Source organism: Lolium rigidum, chromosome 6 (assembly GCF_022539505.1).
Source record: "Lolium rigidum isolate FL_2022 chromosome 6, APGP_CSIRO_Lrig_0.1, whole genome shotgun sequence".
NCBI classification, from domain to species: domain Eukaryota; kingdom Viridiplantae; phylum Streptophyta; class Magnoliopsida; order Poales; family Poaceae; genus Lolium; species Lolium rigidum.
In genome coordinates this window covers 140228996-140250890 of record NC_061513.1, presented here as the reverse complement: position 1 = coordinate 140250890, position 21895 = coordinate 140228996, and the positions used below count along the sequence as shown (strand labels likewise).

General features: G+C 45.4%; 3 protein-coding genes across 3 annotated transcripts; all 3 read right to left on the bottom strand.

Annotated features, from left to right (window-relative positions):
• Positions 1-4035: 4035 nt before the first annotated feature.
• LOC124661871 (protein DETOXIFICATION 12-like) lies at positions 4036-9279 on the bottom strand. Its single transcript, XM_047199761.1, has 7 exons — positions 9075-9279; positions 5322-5866; positions 5129-5215; positions 4988-5044; positions 4629-4867; positions 4339-4544; positions 4036-4214 (listed from the first exon to the last, which is right to left on the bottom strand). The coding sequence occupies exons 1-7, from the start codon at positions 9210-9212 to the stop codon at positions 4143-4145; spliced, it is 1344 nt and encodes a 447-aa protein (XP_047055717.1). The 5' UTR covers positions 9213-9279; the 3' UTR covers positions 4036-4142.
• Positions 9280-12217: 2938 nt separating this feature from the next.
• Positions 12218-17779, bottom strand: LOC124664578. The gene is made up of 5 exons (XM_047202063.1): positions 17585-17779; positions 16664-16731; positions 15528-15577; positions 12620-12756; positions 12218-12538 (listed from the first exon to the last, which is right to left on the bottom strand). Coding segments are annotated over exons 1-5 (477 nt in total). The 5' UTR covers positions 17587-17779; the 3' UTR covers positions 12218-12318.
• Positions 17780-18643: 864 nt separating this feature from the next.
• LOC124667337 (histone chaperone ASF1B-like) lies at positions 18644-21322 on the bottom strand. Its single transcript, XM_047204635.1, has 3 exons — positions 21171-21322; positions 19532-19647; positions 18644-19349 (listed from the first exon to the last, which is right to left on the bottom strand). Exons 1-3 carry the CDS (start codon positions 21277-21279, stop codon positions 19014-19016), a joined length of 561 nt encoding a protein of 186 aa, XP_047060591.1. The 5' UTR covers positions 21280-21322; the 3' UTR covers positions 18644-19013.
• Between the last annotated feature and the right edge of the window lie 573 nt (positions 21323-21895).

The window sequence follows — 21895 nt, the reverse complement described above, 5'->3', positions numbered from 1 at the left end:
CTGATAGAGCGTGATAAGTCTGATGGTCAGATTGAAGGTGTGATACCACATCTGGTTGATGGTGGTTTATCAATTCTTCAATATGCCGATGATACAATTCTGTTTATGGATCATGATCTTGAAAAAGATCGCAACCTAAAATTAATTTTGGCGGCTTTCGAGCAGTTGTCGGGATTAAAAATTAATTTCCATAAAAGCGAATTGTTCTGTTTCGGCGATGCCCAAAATGATACGGCTACATGTGCAGAGCTTTTCGGTTGCGGGCAAGGCCAATTTCCTATTCGCTATTTGGGGATCCCTATTCGCTGAATGAAAAATAGTGGAGGAAAGATTACAAAAATGTCTTAGCAGTTGGAAAGGAAAACTGTTGTCCCTGGGAGGAAGATTGGTACTCATTAATTCGGTACTCACTAATATGGTACTGTATATGCTATCCTTCTTCCACATACCAAAAGGAATCCTGTATAAACTCGATTATTATCGATCCAGATTCTTTTGGAAAGGGGACAGCGAGAAAAAGAAGTATCAACTGGTTAAATGGAGTATAGTTTGTAGTCCCAAAGATCAAGGAGGGCTTGGAGTTCATGACTTGGAAGTCAAGAATTCAGCCCTGCTAGGTAAATGGTTGTTCAAGCTTCTTACCGAAGATGGTAGACATCAAGCTATTTTCTGGTGCGTAACCCCGCAACGGCGCCAGAAAATAACTTGATGTCTACGCACGCTTATATTCCTGTAGACAGTGTTGGGCCTCCAAGAGCAGAGGTTTGTAGAACATCAGCAAGTTTCCCTTAAGTGAATCACCCAAGGTTTATCGAACTCAGGGAGGTAGAGGTCAAAGATATCCCTCTCAAGCAACCATGCAATTAAGATACAAGAAGTCTCTTGTGTCCCCAACACACCTAATACACTTGTCAGATGTATAGGTGCACTAGTTCGGCGAAGAGATAGTGAAATACAAGTAATACAGATGATTATAAGTAGTAGTTGCAATCTGAAATAAAGATGGCAGCAAGCAAACATGTAACAGAACTTGTTGGAAACGGTGTTTCAATGCTTAGAAACAAGACCTAGGGATCATACTTTCACTAGTGGACACTCTCAACAATGATCACATAACTGAATAAATAAATGCTACTCTTAAACACTCTCTTGTTGGATAACAAACACCATTCATTGTGTAGGGCTACAAAGCACACCTCAAGCCGGAGTAAACAAGCTCCACAACGTCATAAAGGAATCACACACGATGCGCACACTGTCACCATCACACCGTGGAGAGTGAATTCGGAGTTCATATTAAAGTAACCTCTAGAGTGCATAATATACCGTTGCAATTTAGACCGAGTACTAACATATCATACACACTGTCACCAGTAGCTATGAAAGGGGGAATAGATCACATCAATACTATCATAGTAATAGTTAACTTCATAATCTACAAGAGATTACAATCATAACCTACGCCAAGTACTACATGATGCACACACTCGTCAACTTTACATCATGGAGGAGGAATAGACTACTTTAATAACATCACTAGAGTAGCACATAGATTAATAGTGATACAAAGCTCATGATCACATAAAGATCACACCATGGGAGAGAGAGATGAACCACATAGCTACCGGTAGAGCCCTCAGCCTCGGGGGAGAACTACTCCCTCCTCATCATGGGAGACAACAACGGCGATGAAGATGGCGATGGAGTCGATGGAGATGGATTCCGGGGGCACTTCCCCATCCCGGCGGCATGCCGGAACAGAGACTTCTGTCCCCCGAAACGGAGTTTCGCGATGGCGGCGGCGCCCCTGGAGTCTTTCTGGAGTATGATTGATTGATGTAGGGTTTTCGCGTCGCGAGGAATATATAGGCGAAAGGGCGGCGCGAGGGGGTGCCTGGGGGGCCCACCCCATGGCTGGGAGCGCCCCCCCCCCTAGCCGCGCCGCCAGGTGGTGTGGGGCCCCCTTGGCCCCTCTCCGTCTCTCCTTCGGTGTTTTGTGTCCGTCTCGGTAAAATAAGAGGTTTGGCTTTTGTTTCGTCGAATTCCGAGAATATTGCCCGAACAGCTTTTCTGAAACCAAAAACAGCAGAAAACAGGAACTGGCACCTCGGCATCTTGTTAATAGGTTAGTTCCGGAAAATGCATCAAAACGATATAAAGTATGGATAAAACATGTAGATATTGTCATAAAACTAGCATGGAACATAAGAAATTATAGATACGTTGGAGACGTATCACAGCCCACGACGCCAACACCAACCATCTTCCACGGGTCCCTCCGACCAAAGTAGCTCCAAATCGATGCCCTCAAGAGGGAAGGCGACACAAGAGCGCCGCCATCGACCGATCACGGCGGATCTAGGGATTACCCCGGAGCTTTTCCGGACAGGATGACAAAACATCACCTCGGCGATGCCTTCAAGAAGGAAGCGGCGCCCGAAGCCATCGCCATCGCCGGCCTCGGCCAGCTGCCGGCCGGCCAGCCACCGAGGACAAGGCATTAGCCCGGAGCTTATCATGCCATCCTGCTTCATGCTTCTGGCCAGACCACCTCCCTTCCCTCAACCACCATCACCACCACGGCCGCCACACCCAGCCCTGGACTGCACCGTCGGCCGACCTCCGGGCGCCGGCAGAAGCACCACCGTGCCCCTCACGGCCACCCCAACCTCCCGTAGCACTCCAACACGCCCCAGGGAGGGCCGCCACTGGCCAGGGCCACCGCCCTGGCCCACGAACGCCGGCGAGCTCCAGCACAGAAACCTCCCAGCAGCCTCGCCCTGAGCACGACCTCCGCCGTCTCCACCACGCCGGAGAAGCCGGCGAGCAGCCGCCACCACCACCTTGACCCGCCTCGCCGCCCCTCGCTTCCCAGATCGGGCCCGGATGGCCCGCTCTGCCCGCCGGCCCCTCCAGCTGCGCCACGACCGCGCCGCTGCAGCCCGCCGCGCCCAGCCGCCGAGGCCGCCTCCTGCGCCGCGTTGCGCCGTCCAAACGGCCGCCTCGACGAACGCCCCACCACCATCTGCCCGGGGCCGCCGCCCCAGCGTCCGAGCTCCGCCGCACGCTGCGACCGGAGGATCCCCGCCACCCTTTGGGAACGGGGCCCGCCGCCACCGCGGCAAGGGCCGGCGGCAGGGAGGAGGGGCAGGGAGGCCGGCGGCGGGGGGCGCTAGGGTTTCCCCCGAGCCGCCAGAGGAGGGCGACACGGGGGGGGGGGGGGGCTGAGATGTGGACCAGTATAATTGGGGAATTGGTATTGAAGTAGATGAATACACCACAATGTGCACTGAATTGTTAGTTGGTGACCTTTGATTTAGTATTGCCACTAAATCCAATTCATACACGTTGATAATAAGGGGAACACATATACTGTCACCCCTGGAAGATTGCAGTTCTTCGCCATCTCATTGTAAAATACCTGTTTTCCTTCTTTCTTTCTTTTTTCCTTTTTTGAGAGAAAGCCAGGATTAGGGCATCTCTTCCAACACAAGACCAGCAAGTTCAAACTTGGTCCTAATATTAAACTTCAGGTCATTGATGATTAAGCTCAGCAGGGAAGCGTCAGCACAATTTTTGTTTAGCGCCATCATCAGGAGCTGAGAATCTGTCTCAAGGATAGCATGAATCACTCCTAGTTGCTCGGCCAGTCGCACCGCCTGTACTGCTGCATTCAGCTCAGCATGAAACGCTTCAGAAACGCAGTCACTTCAGCCCGCCATTGCTGCCACAACCTCACCCCTGTGATCACGAGTAACAATATCCCAAACCTGCTTGGTTATTTCTAGGAGGGAAAGGGGAAATGACCTTCAGAACATGAGATGATTCAGTTAGAAACAGCACGGATTTATCCTGCAGTCTATACATCCAGATGTTACAGCCAACACATGCACACAAAACGTGGAGGCGCAACTCTCAGGTCTCGAGCTGTCCAGCATGTACCCTGTCGAGCAAAAACTAAGTGGAAAATGAGGACCAGGGGATTCAGGAAAGATCATCCCTTGCCATTCCGCCGCGGCCCCGCGGATTGCATAGATGTAAAGATGGAGGAAAGCAGTGGTTCACGGGATCCTCCTCTACAATCTACATGATCACTTCCGAGTCCCGACAGTGATGAGATGCGCAAAATTGTAGTGTAACTACTATTCCAGTAGATATCTCGACTCTGACTCCGTTGCCTTCTCACTTAGTGACCTCTCCCTAGCTTTGTCAGCCTGCACGAAAATGAAATGCAATGCACCGTGAGATAGGTATTAACTCTTCCAAGAATGCATCGGGCTGTTCGTTATGAGCCTTAGGTGTAAGTGGGTTCAGTTCAGATGGAGATGAAGAACAAACCATCTTTTGCCAGTCGGTGAAAAACGTGACGGCCGAAAGAAGTGTGCTCTGTGAGATCGACCCACATATGATACCTATCCACAGCCCTTTTGCTCCCATGTTCAGAATAAAACCGAGGAGCATCGCCATCGGGATCCCAAGCAAGTAGAACGAGCCGAGGTTGATGTAAGCGCCCACGTGCTGCCACCCACATCCTCGAGCAATACCTGACAAAGAAACAGATGTTACACGCCGTCGCAAACATTTGTCAGGACTGCGCATAGAGAACAGTTTGATCTCAGGTGACTGACCTGAGAGAACTCCTTGGAGACCATCCGTAACCACAGTGATGCAGACCAGAGGAACCATCGCCGCAACGGCGGATATGACCTGGTCCTCGCTACTGTAAGCATGACCCAAGAGGCGCCGGGACAGCAAAAGAGTTCCACTGACGATCACCGCCTCTGTCACTGCGATCGACATCACCACACGGACTGCCGATCGAGCTCCTTCAGGGTTTCCAGCACCCAGTTCATTTGCTACTCGCGTGCTGCTCATTAAATAACAAAAGTAAAAAAAATACAGAATCAATTACCAAACAGATATTGTTTCCAAGCAGCAAAAGAAAAAATGTATCCTCCATGTAGTTAATTGGCTTCATGGTTCATACCTTCCACCCGCTCCAAGCCCAAGGGGTATGGTGAATAGTAATGTTATACTCGTGAGGCTGTAGAAAAAGAGTATGTAACATAAGGTCAAACATTGTTGGACTAGCAGATTTATGCCACATAATACAGTGACCATATCTTACCAAATTGATAGAACTGAGGTCTGAAGCTCTGGGTTGGGTAGAAGCCCCGACATGAGAATAAGGAGCTCAAATGACCACCACTCAAGACTGAACAAAAGTACAAAGCAAATATAAACATGACATGATTGGCAACAGGTAACTGGAAATTCAAAAGCAGAGGCAATGCAGTTCCCAGTCAGGTTCCGGTGATTACCACATCATCAGTGCAGAGGGCAGAGCTAAGCGCAGGAACACACCCACTCCCCTGAAGGCCTTGATCGTCGGTGGCGTGCGCGTCTCCCTGCAGGAGCTCGATATCACAATGTACGCTACGAGCATGGCCACATTGAGCCAGTAGGACACGCTGATCGCCAGAGCGGCGCCGGTGTACCCCATTCCGGTCCTGAACACCAGCACCCAGCACAGTGGTACATGCAACGCCAGCGTCGCCACGGAAGACAGGAGCAGTGGCACAATCAGGCTCTGAGACTGCAGGAATTTGGTGATCGGCTGGATCAGCGCATTCGCGAACAGTCCTGGGATCAGCCAGACGATGTATCTCCCTGCTCCGTGCGCGATCAGGGGGTCCTGACCGATCAGGACCAGGATTTTGCCCATGAACACCCATAGCAGTGACAAAGGGACGCACACCACCAGGAGGGTGACGATGGCTCTGTAGGTGTGCAGCCCGAGATTGTGGTATTGCTTTGCACCGTAGGCTTGGCCGCAGAGAGTCTCCAGTGCACTTGCCATGCCGATCTGTTTCACAAATCAATTCAGTGGTTTGATTTTTTTGGAGGATATTATTCAGTGCTTTTATAAACAGTAGCCAAATAACAAGTCACGTGAAAATATCTTAGTAGCAGGTAGATGAGTAAATATGGCCTGCTCTGATAAAAAATTATTTACAAAAGCTACTGTTTAGCAAATACTTCCTCAGTTTCATATTAGTTGTCGATGATTTAGTACGTATTAAATCAGCGACAACTAGTATGGAACGGACGGAGTAACTGTGACAAAAAAAAAAACTGATCTCTTTTTTTTTCGAGAGCACGCGCAAAACGTGCCTTATCTTTATAGAAGAAGAAGCATAACAATATACAAGAGAGCACAGCAGTGCTGGCCACACGCACACCAACCCCTCCGCCTAGGTCTACTCTCTCGCTATGTCTATTCTCCCTCTTCTCTTGGCCCTCTCCCAAAGGTGGAACTCGTCCCTGATCTGCATCACCATTTGATCTTTATATAAAACTGATCTCACCTAATGGGGTGTCTGCCAATTTCTTCATCTTTCTAGATGACAGTTGGCTGACTAAAGAAATTCCGAGACACTGATGACTCGCCTAAAATCAAGTAGTACCTCATAATCCAGTCGTACCCCTTAGAGCATGTCTAACAGACCCCTTAAAAGGGGCAAACCCGTATAATAACCGCCGATATACGGGTTTCGGCTCTACCCGGCCGACTAGCACGCCCCGTAAAAACGGCCCCGCACCGATTTTTTCAGTTTTCGATTACGGGGCGGGTCTTCGCCCCCTACTTGTGCGGGGTGGGAGCGGGGATAGAGGGCCAAACCGGTATCCCATTTTCGAAACCGCGCGCGGACATTTCAGTTCCCCCCACCTGTTTTCCCCCGCGCACCGCCGCAGCCTCCCGCGCGCCGCCGCCGGAATCCGTCAGATCCGCGCCCCTCCGCCGTCCGCCGAGCCGCGCCGAGCTGCGTCGACGCCCCCCGCACCTCCGCCGCACCTTCGTCGAAGATCCGTGTCCCTCCGCGCGCGCCGCCGCCCTCCCGCCGCGGTCTTCTCCGCCGTATTCGCCGGTGAGTATTCCGCCGCGTTCTTCTTCGTTGTCGCCCGTAGCATGGTCGTGTTTGGGCTGATGTATGATACACCGTGGTAGATGGCTTCGGAGGATGTGCACATGGCGGATTTGGACGCGACGTCGACCAATTGGTCCTCATCGGATTCCGACGATTCGGACATCGACGAGTTGCTCAACAACGACGAGACGGAGATGATGCTGCTCCTGTTCGGCATGAAGCAAATGGAGGACCGCGCCAAGCTTCTGGATCAGCGGAAAGGATCCATGACATCGGGTTACCCTAACTATGCAACCCTTGTCAAGTCCATAAAAGAGAAAAAGGACAAGGCTTTGACAAGAAAGGAAGCTTGCTTCACCAAAAATCAAGAGGCGCAAGGATATTGAGAGAGCTTTTGGTGTCTTGCAAGCAAAGTTTGCAATTGTCCGGGTCCTGCTAGGTTTTGGGACAAGGAAACTCTTGTTGATATCATGGCATGTTGTGTGATTCTTCACAACATGATCATTGAAGATGAAAGAGGTTTGAACTTGCCATGTATGTTTCTATGACAATGTTGGCACCCGAGTGCAGCCCGAGAGGAACCCTGGTCGGATTGAAGCTTTTCTTGCAGCTCATCGAGGCATTGAAAATGCCGAGACTCATCACCAGCTCACCCAAGATCTGATTGATCACCATTGGCAGTTGCATGGCCAATAAGTTATTACATTCATTTCCCATTGTTGTATGTGTGAAACATTCATTTCCTATTGTTGTATGTGTGAAACATTTGTTATTTGTTTAATTCTTCCATGTGAACATTTGTTGACATTTCCGAAAAACATTATTGTAATAATTATGACGATTATTGTGTGATGTAAAACATTTATTTTATGTGAATGTTGTGTTGGTTCTAATATCCAATTTGTCAAAAAACCCTGTTTTGAGGGTTGAAAACTCGGACGAGCTAGCAGACCCCGTATCCCCACCCCGTAAAACAGAATATTCTGTTTTACGGGGTGGGGATACGGGGTCTGCTAGCTCGTCCGAGTTTTCGGCCGGCGAAAAGTGAATACAGGGCCCTCTACTCGCGTTTTAAGGGGCGAAAAAATACGGGGCCTGTTAGACATGCTCTTACTACGTGATATCATATCACACAATGGAAAATGACCTTTGGAGGTAGGTAATGTAGAGTTTCTTTGAAGAAAACCAACTTTAAATTACTGGTGGAAGAAATCAAACATGACAAAAGTATGTAAAACCCGTTTCAGAGGAAACATGCATGCTTTGAATGGTTCCTGAAAACTGAATACTACTCTTGATGGCTGTGGAGAACCATTCCTGCAGTGCCACGCCCTTGGTAGCAGACTATGCTAATGTCAATCTCTTCATCTTTGAAGACGACAATGAGCCCAGAGCCTGAGACACTGACGACTCGCCTAACAATCAAGTCGGTCGTACCCCTAATTACGTGATAATATCATATCACGCAATGGAAAATGACCTTTGGAGGTGCTAGGTAAACTTTCTTTCAAGAAAATAAACTTTAAGTAATGGTGGAAGAAATCAAACCCGACAAAAGTATGTGAAACCCGTTTCGGAGAAAAAGATAGTCTGAATGGTTCCTGAAAACTGACTACCACTCGGTGGCTGCGGAATACGTAGCTTTCCAGCGGTGTCATCATGCCCTTGGCAGCAGACTAGTTGGCATAAGAAATACACCGATCGGAAATCTCATAGCTCCCACTAGTTCAGTCTCGTTAGTCTCATAATTCACACTAGAAAAATCAAAGTCACATGGCCATCCAAGTATCCAACTTAACATAATAGTATACCACTAAACTCTACCACCTAAAAGTTGTAAATAAACGGAATAAAGAACTAGTACGTGGGCTAGACTCTTAGTGTTCTCCTTGTCTGAATTTCGAGATGGCAACAGCCTGGATGAGCCAAGAACAGTAGAACACGGCATTACAGTGGCCTAATCGAACTAGGCGACCAGAGCCGAGGATTGCACGACATGCAACACTCAGAAATGAAATTAAGGCGAGACGTTCTTTACCGGACAAAAAACAACAAGAAACGCTAAACAGAATGCGGAATATGCGAAAAGAGGATCCAGAAGGAACGGAAAGAGGAGCGGTGAGGGGGATAAGCCAGTGTACGGACGAGGAGGCTGAAGCCGGAGACGGAGGCGAGGGAGGTGGCGATGGCGGCGGAGGAGAGCGGGAGGACGCCCGGGAGGTGGCCGACCATCATGTTGGAGGAGACCTGCACGGCGTACTGCGACAGGCTCACCGCCACCATGGGCAGCGCCAGGTACGCCAGCTTCCCGGTCTCGCTCCTCCAGTACCCCTTCTCCTCCCCGGCGGCGTCCCCCTGATCCTTCCGCGGCAGGAGCGGCGCCTCCGCCATCGCGAGCCGCGAGCGCAAGATCGATCGTATCGATCTTTCTGCGGGTGGGATTGGGAGCTCGGGCCTCGGAGCTAGCGCTTGTGTTGTGTGCCTGCGGTCGCGGGCAGAGAGCTGAGTTATACGCGCGCGCGGGGTTGGGGGCCTCTGATGGGATCGGCGGAACGTGTGTGTGTTTTGGTCAGGACGGCTGTTTGGGCACGGCGCCGAGTCGTTGCCGTCGTCATGATGGTGACACACGCTGAATGAAAACATGGTACCGTGGGGGTATGTTAACGTGAATCTTCTCCTTGGCCCACATAAATCCGGAGATAGACCGCCAAATATTTGCTGATTCGCTGTATGCTCCACCTCTGAGACAAAAGCAGGGGCCTGGACAAAAGTGTGACCGAGTAGAGCAAGAACAACAGTACAATTGACTGAATCTAATGTATTATCGTATCACCTATAGCTAACTTTACAGCTATATCTATAATAGAAGATATAGAAGTATTATCTTTGTTTATAGAAAAATGTTGAAGATTTATCTAAATTTGAATTTATTTATACACTAAAAAATGTTTAGATACATCTGAATTTAAATAAATTTTTGACATCCTTTTATGGCTCACCATTCACTCTTTAGAAGAATGTGCTAGAGCTGGTCTTTGCATGAGAGTCCATTTACTTCTCTCTCTTCCAACTCAGCTAAAATATAATATTTAATCTCCCAGGGTCAGTTGATTAGACTCTACTGTACATGCGCGTAGGCGTACAATATTTAGTAATGTGCTACGCAACATCCAAGGCAGTGGTTGCATCAACGCGAAACACAAACTTTGCCGAAGCAAACGAACATCGGTGGCTTGCACGACAACGACAACAACGGAGAGTTACGGTTTGGTCGCGGCAAGACATTGGTAGTCGGCGCTTGTTTCGTCGTGTCCGACAGGTCTTGGTGTTGCTTCTGCGAAATCGGATCTGTTGTCATCTGTGTTTGTCGAGCGATATCTCCTCTTCGGAGCTTGTCTTCAAAATCGAAACCTCGGGTCTTCTACGTGAAAGATCCATTGTTTGGCATGGCAGGTGTGGGCTTCACCGGGCCGCCACGCCGAGGTTCCTTCGATAAAATCAAAGGCATTGGCTTCAAGAGTCATGGCAGTGGCACCGACGGACAATCTTGATGACGAATCATATTTTACTAATGGGTGTGTGGCTTATGTTGGTAGCTATATTGGTTGTGTGTTCCCTTGAGAAAGCCATGTTTCATGATGGTCACGATGGCGTTTGTGACGGTTTTTACCCGGTCTCAAGCTAATTAATCAGGTAATTATTTTCTTAATTAATAAGATGAGACAAAGATTAAACCTTAGATTCGGAAAAGCTAGGTACATTTGTTAAACTTCTAGCGTAGAGCTACCCAAAATGTGTCTTTAATATTCAAGGACGCTAAGAGTATCTCCAAATTTTACAACGGCGCCCAAAAAATCGCTTTTTTACGGCGCATGAGAACCAAAACGCTGCTCCAGCTAACACAACAATCAACCTTGATCATGATGAAGCATCAAGCGATGAGGGCAATAGAAGCCCCACTCCCAACTCCATTGGTAAAACCAAAAGGCCCGCCAGAAGGAAGCAAGTAAAAGAAAAGGGGAACAAGGCTGGAGACAATGACATCATGAAGTCATTGGAAGCTATTGTCAACGCAAGAAAGGAGATGACCAAGGAGAGGAAGATTGCGAGGAGGACATAGGTAGATGAGGGCCGGTTGACCGAGGAGAGACGGGTGGCTGCCGATGAGAGAAGGGTCGTGGCCGAGGAGAGGTTGGCAGCGGTGGAGGAGAGGAAGGTGGCCATGGAAGAAGCCCATCATCAAGTCGAGCATGAGAAATATCTTGTCATGACGGACAGAACCAACCTTGATGAGAAGCAAAAAAGGAATATATCAACCTTTGTTGGGATGAATGTTGGCTAAAAAAAACAGATGGTGGGAGGATTCATGGAAGACATGAGTGCACCAATGCGGGGCATGGGAGCTCCAATGTGTGTCATGAGTGCGCCTATGTGAGGCATGGGTGTCTTTGGATCACCAAAGGGTGGCATGAGAGGCATCGAAGCTCCAATTGGTGGCATGGGAGGTATTGGAACCATGGGGGCTCCAGTGGGTGGTATGGGAGCACCAATGGGTGGATTCATGGCTTGTATGATGGCTCCCATTCCTCCCACAAGTGGCGGCTTTGGACCTTCAATGGGTGATAGCATTGGCTCCGGTGTTTCTAATGAAGATGGCGCACAAAATGGAGCAACCAATGGACAAGATGAGGCATGAATGCCATTTGCATTGTTTATGTGTTTGTGAACTGGTTTGATTTGAACTATACTATGGTGATGAAGCTATGCTCTTAATTTGATGTGTGTCATGTTTTTGTGAAGGATATTTGATTCATATATTGTGTTTCATATGTGTGTGTTGCAGCCGGCCACCGGCATTCAGGTTTTTAGGCACCTGGACGCAAAAGGCCACGCCATATCGTCGATTGGAGATGCTCTACCACGATTACCGCAAAATGGAGGTGGCTGAAAGTTTTCTAAAAAGCTACATGTGAAATTAAGTGCTGCAAAGGGACAAATTTATAATTATGCAAGCTCCCGATTGCAGATTGATGACAATTCCAATGCCTTGGGAGACACCATGTCCATATCGACAAAGTCGACAATACCGCAACAAAATGAGAAGCTTGTCCCGTAATGTTTAGTGATTTATAGCATCTGATAGAAAACGGTGAAATGGAATCGCATGAGCATCACCTGTACAATGAGCTAAACCTGAACCTTCAGAGTGATGTTTACATGCAATCTGGTAGTTCTTTTTTCGAGAAACAGCCCAATGGATATTCTGGCAGACAAAACTCACACCGGTATCAAAATTTCACAACTTCAAGCTCACACGCGACAAGGGTCACCTACAAACCAAAATTATGAAATAACTGTGTTCATTTCATTAGATAGTTAGTTGGTGATATCAGATATCCATCGACTGAGTGGTCGACAAAGCGCTGTTCTTCTTTTTCTTCCTTTTCTTGTCCTTCCTAGTAGATTTCTTCCCGATCTGTGCAGAGTCGTCTTCTTTCATGGATGAAGGTGGTTGTGTTAATACCAGATGCTGATGAATTGCCGCAAATGGGTCTAGCTGGAACTGAGGATTGTTCAGTACAGCGTTCAGTTGAGCAGATTCCCGTTGCCTGAAAAACAAAGCAGGTATTGAAACTAACGATGCAAAGAGCAAAGAAAACTGGAGGACAGAGATGTCAAGTGAGAATTACACTAAAGCCTGCTTTGATTTGCAGTTCAGCTTTACTTCAGTCTGCTTCTGTGAGCTAGCTGTTTCAGGAAGGAACTCAGAAAGTTCTGAGAAATCATATGCTTTCAATTTCTTCTGACGGCTCCTCTGTTTCTTTTTCTGCAGACATGGAACTCAAAATGAGCCAGAGTTTGACAACTGCATGTAAATTTCCTCTATAGCAGGCCAATTACAGCATATATGGTATCAAGCAGTCAGCAGTAACAAAAACAAGAAAAACTGCCGGTAGGAAAGCTTCATATCAAGAGACATTTTTGTTGTCCAGCTTTGACAAGGAAAAAATGCCCTTTTTGAACACCCACAAATACATTCACGTGACAAATTGGGAGAGCACAACACTTGATGAGAACTGAATGTGAACTTATGTATTATGTACATTCAAAATAACAAAAACAAGACAAACAAGTACACAACCAGTAGTGTCAGGCTAATATGGAAAAGCAAAAGGCATCCTTTAACACCCGAAATACATTTGCTTGTTAGGTACTCCGTACACAATTGCAAACCAGTAACTAGCTACATGCCTCAAATGTGCACAACTAAGGACACAAGGGTAGCGGATACAGAAGGTATACAGCTGGGGAAATATTGGAGGCAAATTAGCAGTCAAAACTCAAAACCATTTTTTTGGTAATTGGCCGTAGGCCTGGAATTAAAACTCGAAACTCGCGAGCTAAACGAGTAACTCGCGACTCGACTCGCTTCAACTCGAACTCGGTGTATAACGAGTCAAGCCGAGTTTCATATTTTGTGGTTAAACGAGTTCAAGCTAAACGAGCCGAGCTCATCGAACTCGTGAGTAGCTCGTTTAGCTCGGTAAAAATGGAGTCGGCCCAAGCCCACCAAAATGGACAAGTATATTTGTGGTTTCACAACTTGAAAATATTATTCTCAAGATATATTGATCGTTGTGGTTTATATTGTTCAGGTACCATAGTGCTAATGCTTATTGTTCATCATTCATGCCCAAATATTCGCGAAAATACATTGTACATTTTATATATTCTATTTGACAGTTTTAAACGAGCTACTCGTGAGTTACTCGCGAGCTTTGCGAGTCGAGCCGAGTTTCAAATCCAGACTCGATTGTTAAACGAGTCGAGTCGAGCTAACTCGATTATTGACCGAGCTTTAGCGAGTCGAGCCGAGCTGGCTCGGCTCGGCTCGAATTCCAGCCCTAATTGGCCGTGCATTTTTTACGAGACACCAGCAGCTGAAATTGTGGTAAAAAGATTTACACATTCCCAACTACGGATGACCTCGTATCCATCTAGCATTCACTATTCAATGTGTTACAATTGAGTACCTAAACAAGCTACACCCATGTAGATAACTTTGTTTTTTGTTTTGTTTTGCAAATGGCCTAGCTTGGTATACTGGCTTCACCGAGTCTATAGCTTATATCGTGGCTTGGCTTTTCAAGTTTTCATGACTACTACACGTAACTGTGTTGTCTTGCTGACACATGGTCCATGCAACTATTATTGGCTTATGCTAAAGAAAGGTGTGAGTTTAAGCAATCATACTGATCTTGGCCTCTGTGAATTGTCCCGTGGCTAAACTGGAGAAAACTAACATAATTAAGATTCCACATGTGAATGACACCACAATACCATAAGTTTTCTATTGCCATGCCACACGCTGGCTGGCACATCTGATTCAGTGTTAGCTTGTTGACGAGGACATGCTAGAAGTCTCCTGGGATGAAATTGTAGGTACACTCACAGTTGTGAAACCACCCACCGGGTTCCGAGGGTTTACCCACTTGAATAAAAGTCAGGATGGCACCCTCTGTTATATTTTTTAATAAATTGTACATGTTGCTTGGACGTGCATGTCAATCATTGTTGGTTAAAAGAACTGGATAAGTGAGGCAACATACTTCTGGTAACAAAAGATGGATTAAACTGACCAGGAGAACTCTGGCACTCTGCACTCTCTTATCATTATTTTAACATTTCAGAACTGAATCTTGTTAACTAGGTATCAACCTTGTTGGAGATGGATGATGTGTTGTGACCATCATGGCCTTGTCAAATAAGAAGGAACTCCTAAAGTGCGAAAAAGTTACCAGGGTTGGGAACGTACTGATAACTGACCCGACTAAAGTAATTTATCAGTTTCCAGATTTCAAATAAGAGCTAGGATTTTAAAAAACATGAACCAGAAGGCAATCACCTATGTTAGGTTCTTTTTTTTTCTGCAAATGACACGTATGTTAGGTTCAAGTGGGCTATGGTCAAATACTGCTGAGGGGTAAACGAAGTACTTTATCAGTTTCCAGATTTCAAATAAGAGCAGGAATTTTGCAAATAGGAATCAGAGAACAATCGTCAATGTCAGGTTCAACTGGGCTATGGTCAAATACTGCTATCGTTTCACAGCAAGTTGAATTAGGCTAGATATGAAAGCCAACAGAACAGACAAAATCTGCAAGCCATCGTTCCACATTATTCAATCAATACTTAAATGATTCAACCAACATTCTAGAAGGATCCAGTATTCAAGGGGCAAGTCCTTAATGAACTCCAACACAACATGAAGTCCAATTGAACAACTTCCCACGCATGTGACCCGATAATTCGTACTGAATATAACAGTATCCTTGGAATATGGAAATAGATAATATAACATCACAGAAACATCAGCCAACAGTAACATATTAAACATAATAAATGTCATTGTAAGTCAATAACCGGCAAGTGTAGGCAGGGTTCTACAAAGGAAGCACAATAATGCTTATTTTTTGTTTTAACCAAACTATCAAGTGAACAAACAAGTCACGATATTGCACATGTATGCAAAAGCTGATAAAAAGGAATGTTATGCTAATGAAGGAAAGGATTTTGAACATAAAAGCACCAAAGTACCTTACTGATAGCCTTCTTAGCATTTAGGGAAGTAACCGTATCTTTCACTTCTGAAATGACAAGCAAAAGGTCCAATGAGTTGCATTATAAGTTGAGGCAAACAAAACAACTCATAGTATTCTGCAAAATACATTCAAGGTGGCTAAGTAGAAGAAGCAAAATGCAGTATACATACATGAAAAAAAAAATCAATAATCAATCATAACGCATAACAGCATCTACAGTACAATATCTCAAACTAAGCCGATATCCTGTACACATTATTGTAGAGAAAGTTGATGGTCCTGAAGTGCATATGAGTTACGAGAAATGAAGATACTAGATAAGTACAATAATATGTAAAAATATATAACAGATTGTAGTATGAGTAAACTGCATTTTAGACCAGATTTTATTATAGCAGTTGCAGTTTGGAATTTGGACCATGTATGTCTAGATGCAGCATTATACATCAGGAGGGCCACATAATGTTGCACTTTACACCAGCTTTTGATGATGGTAAACAAGCACATGGAAAAAGTGGACGGTCTTTTTATTTTCTGGATGAACACAATTCAATTCAGGCAAATTAAGAAACTCTTTGCACTGCCCATCTTGATTCGCTAGGCAGGGGGACTTGTGCATATTAGCAGATATAGCTCAAGGAATCAAGGTTAGCATAGCTAGGCGTTTGGTTCTTTTCTAGAAAAGTGTAGTAAATTGGTAATTGCTTAAAATATTGTATAATACCTATCAGGGTCCATTTGGTGACATGAAAAAGCAATGTACAATCTAATCTTACGCACATGGGTAAGCAAAGTGAGCCTTTTGAAATCTACCAAAAATATAACCTTGTACAATTCCAAAGGAACCAATAAATGTTCTGCAACAATTCACCATTGCACTAACCAGCTATCTGCTATAGGAAAATGATTTTCTAACAATAATAGCATTCTCTTTAAGAATACCGCAGAAGTGATATGATTACAAACAATTACCATCAGCCTTGAGTACTTTCAAAATGCGTTGCTCAACACACAAGAATGCATAATCCAGAACATGTAGTACATGATCACAAGAACTAACATAGAAAAACCTTACCAAGAAGGAGCACATGGAAGAAAAATCATGAACCTCAACAGGAAGGGTACACTTACTTGTGTAGAAGCTAAGCTTCTTCTCGAGCTTTTTCTTAGAGTTGAGCTCCTGCTTTCTAGACCCAGTCCTGCAAGCATTTGAATTTTCAGTTATAAGGATCCTTCAGGAGGACAACAAGAATCAACTCCACAAACAAATCGCAATAACAGTATAAGACAAAATTACTCCACTCCAAGGAATGGTTCAGACGAATAACAGTAGATGATCCCATCAAAGAAAATGCTATTTGACCGGGTCAAGATCAGGAGCTCCCAATTCATGTTTACCCCATCTTTATCTCTGTAGAAACCAGTTGTCACCAAATACACTATTAAGGTGGCAGCGAAGCAAAAAGTGGGTCAGAGAGGAGGATCTGGGCAGTGGCATGGACAGAGTGCTACTAGGATACCAGCAGGTACGGCAGGGAGGCGGCTGCCTGAGGTGGCAGAAATGTTCTGTGGTGAGCGTGTGTGTGTGTTGCAGACCATCTAATAACAAAATGCTGAAATTACAATAAATATGTGGTGTCATCATTATTGAAAAAGTCAAATAAACGGAAGTTGTTCAACGCCCGTATGGACTGTTTTTAGCGCAATTGCATCATATGTGTATAGGAGTATTCCTTCTATTTCTGTATAACAAAGAAGAGCGCATGGCTGCAGTCTTAGCGACAACAGACAGATCAAGTTGCACTAAGGAGATAATGTATACATATATGCATCAGTTATCATCTGGATCCTCGTGTATGAGTGTATCTACAGCTTTCCCAAGGCATGCTCAACCATTTGTCACAGAATATGAAGAATTCCAGAAAGACGTACACATACATCATGGAAAGAAATTTAGATCTCACTACCAACTGTTGAAACAATGCTAGCGTGGCATCAGCCATACATGAACTACACTGAATATTTGATTTGTAACAGAGAGCGCCCTCTTACATGTCGAAGTTGAGAAACTTCAGAGAAAGCTCCGGGTTGGGGGAGGGCCAGGGGACGGCGGCGGGACAGACCGGAGGCGGATATGGAGAGGTGCAGGGAGGTGGTCGGCGCAGAGCAGAGCTAGGTGGAGGCGGAGAACAGCTGGTCGGTCGGCGGCAAACACGGGGCTGCGAGGCGCGGATTATTGCGAGGCGGCGACGGAGTGATGCTGCACTGCGGCGGGGAGGCGCTGTCGGAGTGGTGCGACACGGCGGCGGGCGGCGGCTGGGCAGAACCCTACCGAGACAAGATGGACCGAAGGACCGGGGGTATTTTGATCATTTGGGCCCATATTAGTTGGGCACTTATAATTTGCCCCACTTTAGTTTGGGAGTTTTTTTTTTTGAACAATACTTTGGGAGTTTGGGTTGGATGATTTGTGTCACCCACATGACTATGTTTCAACCAGAAAAAAAACAGCCTCTTTTTGTTACAAGTTAGTAACACGTTAATTTTCTATCTATTTTGTTTCAAGTCACCGTTGATAAAAAAAGAACTTCTTAAACACATATTACATATAGGATCTAGTTTTGCACCTTTGACAAAATAAAGCAGAAAACATCATAGACAGAGTACAAAAGTTGAGTGCTAATTGCTAAAACAATTTAACTTTTCAAGCTATAGAGAAGTCTTTTTTTTATTAGTGCACACATGTGTAGCTCATTTGGAGCAGAAATCCACTTTGGTTTATAGGAGTAGATACTCCATTAAAAAATCATATTTTAAAATAAAAGAAAAAGGAAAAAAATCTTGTGCACATATCTGCATATTCTCTTTCCACATATAAAATTCAGGGAAAAATACATTTGTTGCTACCTGTGTAAAATACTTTTGTTGCTACTGCAAAGAAAAGTACCTTCCAAAAATATTTTGAACATTTTATATGTGTTTTAAGATCATCTACTCCTATGAGGCAAAACGTCATTGCCGCATTTGGAGCCCAAAGAGTACGACTTCCAACCACAAGCAACCTGCTCTGATGCACCAACACACATAACCGCAATTAGGCTACACCACCAGTCACAGCTAATAGGAGCATCTCTGATTTATAACAGGACATGGTTATGTACAACCAAGTCATCTAACAAGTTCTTGCGATTGCGGACATAATCCAAGACAACTAGGGTTGGACAGATTACTGGACGAAGATCTTACAGTTCATCGCTAACAAAAGGATGCAACATTTCAGTAGCGCGTCAGAACCTAGTCACTACAGGCACTTGACTAACCAATGCGAACTTTTGATTAAATCACTCTAGTTTAGTGGTGCACACAGCTTCTCTCCCAGAACAGACAGTTCAGATACCCACTCCAGCATTCCAGTCCCAGGACTTGCAGTACTGTCCTAGTAGGAGCTCAAAATTTTGACATTCCAAGTTTTCAACTCCGATCATGGATCCGTGTTGGTGGGCTTGCCGCCTTCGCCTGTCTGGTTTTCAGGTAAAGCTGATTGTGGCTGCTCTTGCTGCTGTCCTGCGCTGGTTTCAGGATGGAAGTTGATGGGGAACTTGGTGACTCTGGGCTTGTCAGTCAGAATATTTCTCTGCACCCGGTCAATCAGCAGCTTCGCTGGGGGTTCTTCTCTGAGTTGCTCATCATCATAGTCATTGTTCACGTAGTAACCTACTCTGATGAACTCCTGCCCCATGTACGAACAAGTCAACAGGAGCACTGTAACACCAATTATGTCTTCCTCCCGGATCTTTGAGGGATCCGGAGGGTCAGCCTGAAAACAGAAAAGACATATATCAGTCTCATGTCGCAAACTTAGACCTCAGGTAGGAGCAAAGCAGCTGACTGCAATATGAACATGGAGATTTCTGCACAGCAGTCAAACTGCATTTTCTTATCAGAGTCCATGATTGCCAATCGTGAACTCGTAGATCCGTATAAGATGACCTATTTTACCTGCAGAACAAAACGGTATGTCCCGACATTCACAGGGCCAACCAGCACACTCTCAAGTTGCTGATCATAATTCTCATCTTCTGCTGATCCAACGTATATAAGCTTCCACTCCAGATCTGAAAGGCCAACCAACAAAGTCCACATTAGTACTTCCACAGTACTTGCAACAAATGATAAGTTGAATAGTTAAATAGATCAAGTAAAACTATCAAGATGTAAACCAGCTATTTTGTCAAAGAACCTGCAAAAAGAATTTGCACATCATTTCACTAGAAGGTAGAGGCAGGTTATAATTTCAATCAACAGCAGTACAAATGTTCACTGGCCCAACACGTGCATAAACACATATCAAACAAAAATAGACACCAAGCCACCAAGTAAACCAACTAGGGTATTTTAGATAAGCTCCTTCGACAATAGCGGTAAAAGTTATTCTGATTGTACTTGTTAATTCATTGTGAAAACAATGTGAAATTGGTAGGAAGATGGTCAATAAAAGCATACTGATAATTTGCAGTGGCACCCAACTCATGATGGCTTGAGAAAGAAATGTTTCAGAAAATTGGCCAACAATTATGTCTTGAGCCCAAATAGTATGACAAGACTCATAAAAGGTGCCCCAATAAGAAAGTAGCAACATAAGAAAACAATTATGATCCTATTATCAAGAGTTGCTCCCTCATGAGGACAGCACTAACGAAAACAGCAATGAAGCATAAATACAACCCATGTAAGTATTCTATAAACCATTGACTTTATACAGGAAAGTAATCAAATGGCAGTATCCAGATGCACATGCGAAGTATAATATACAGTTTCTAGACCACATTATTTTAGAGAACTCGGCCCGAAGAACCTGAAGAGTAGTCAAATATCTTGATAGTATGGCCCTATTATGCACTGTATCCAGCAGCCTAACGATCATCAATTAGAATAAATGATTCTTAAACTGAAGGATAAAAGCATACAAATAGTAAGGAGAGTCCATCAGACTTGCGTATCACCTCAATACAATATAAATTCCGCTTGTGAAGAAGACAATTACTATTCATAAGGAAGAACACACTTAACCAGTTAAATTGTATGCCAGTTCATGCCATGTGAGTATAATGAGCTGTAGCTTTGACAATACTACACAAATTCATTGTAAGAGACCGATGCGATTTCCCAGAGGTAACTGGTACTCTAAGTATCATGATAACAGATAGGAGTAGTTTATTCCATCCATGTGTGCTACTTCCTGCTAAAACTTGCCTTGCATTCAGAGCTCTGTTTTATTCTCAAAGCTGAAGGAATTGACCTAATAAACAATTTCATTCAGTCATCAAAATGAACCAATCAACAAGTAGTCCAAACCTATCACGCCCTCTTCCGCAATTCCAAGCAACTTATTCAGCCCTATCGAGTCATGAAACTGCTCCGCCGCCACCCTAAAACCCTAGAAATACATACAACCCGCGGTATCCCAGGCTGACGCCCCTATTTCAGTTTCAACCGCCTGGTATATACAGCAACCGAATCGGGAGAAATAACTTATAGATCACCAAAGCATCGAAACGAGCTCCCGAGAAATACGCAAAACAACATCAACAAACGGGTTCGATTTAGGAGGGAGGGGGAGTGAAGGAGGCGAACGCACCATCCTCGAGGGCGACGAGGCACTCGTAGGAGATCTCGAACTGGAACGGGTTGACGAAGGAGGTGGGGTTGTCGAGCACCGCCACGTTCGTCAGGTTCACCGCGCTCATCGCCGCCGCCGCCGCCGGTGGCCGTACGGAGCGGGCGAGGTGGGGAGGGAGAGGGGTTTTGGCTTTGGATTTGGGAGAGGGGAAATAGACAGAGCTCAGAGAAGGGTACGCATTTTCCGTTTTACCCCCTGGGCTTACCAGCTATCAATGCTGGGTGTGTACGGTAGCCTCCAGGAGTCCAGGGTGCCCACCGCTGACTGGGTTGTGGCTTGTGGGTGGTTTCAGCCTTTCACGGCCCAGGAAGGAAATGTCACGACGTGCTACCTGGCCGAGGCCCGGAAGCCCAAGAGAGGACCCATGGACGCAGTGCATCCGTGAAGCCCATCTGAAAGGGAAGTCAAGGGCCCAAAGTCTAGACTCTAGAGTAGGAAGGTTTGATATATTTGTCTAACACATCCTAAAAAAAAAATCTATTTGTCTCAACAAAGGCAGCTTTGATCTATTTTCAGAAAAAAAAAGTGCAGCTTGATATATTCTGTAGACCAAGAACTCTACTGGTGTATCCTCTCACCTTCCCTCTCCGTTGATACATCGAACATGTGAGTTCATCTCGATTCCATCTTTTCGTCCTCGACGTGATGATAATGTGTGTACTCCGTCGAATTCGTGCCTAACT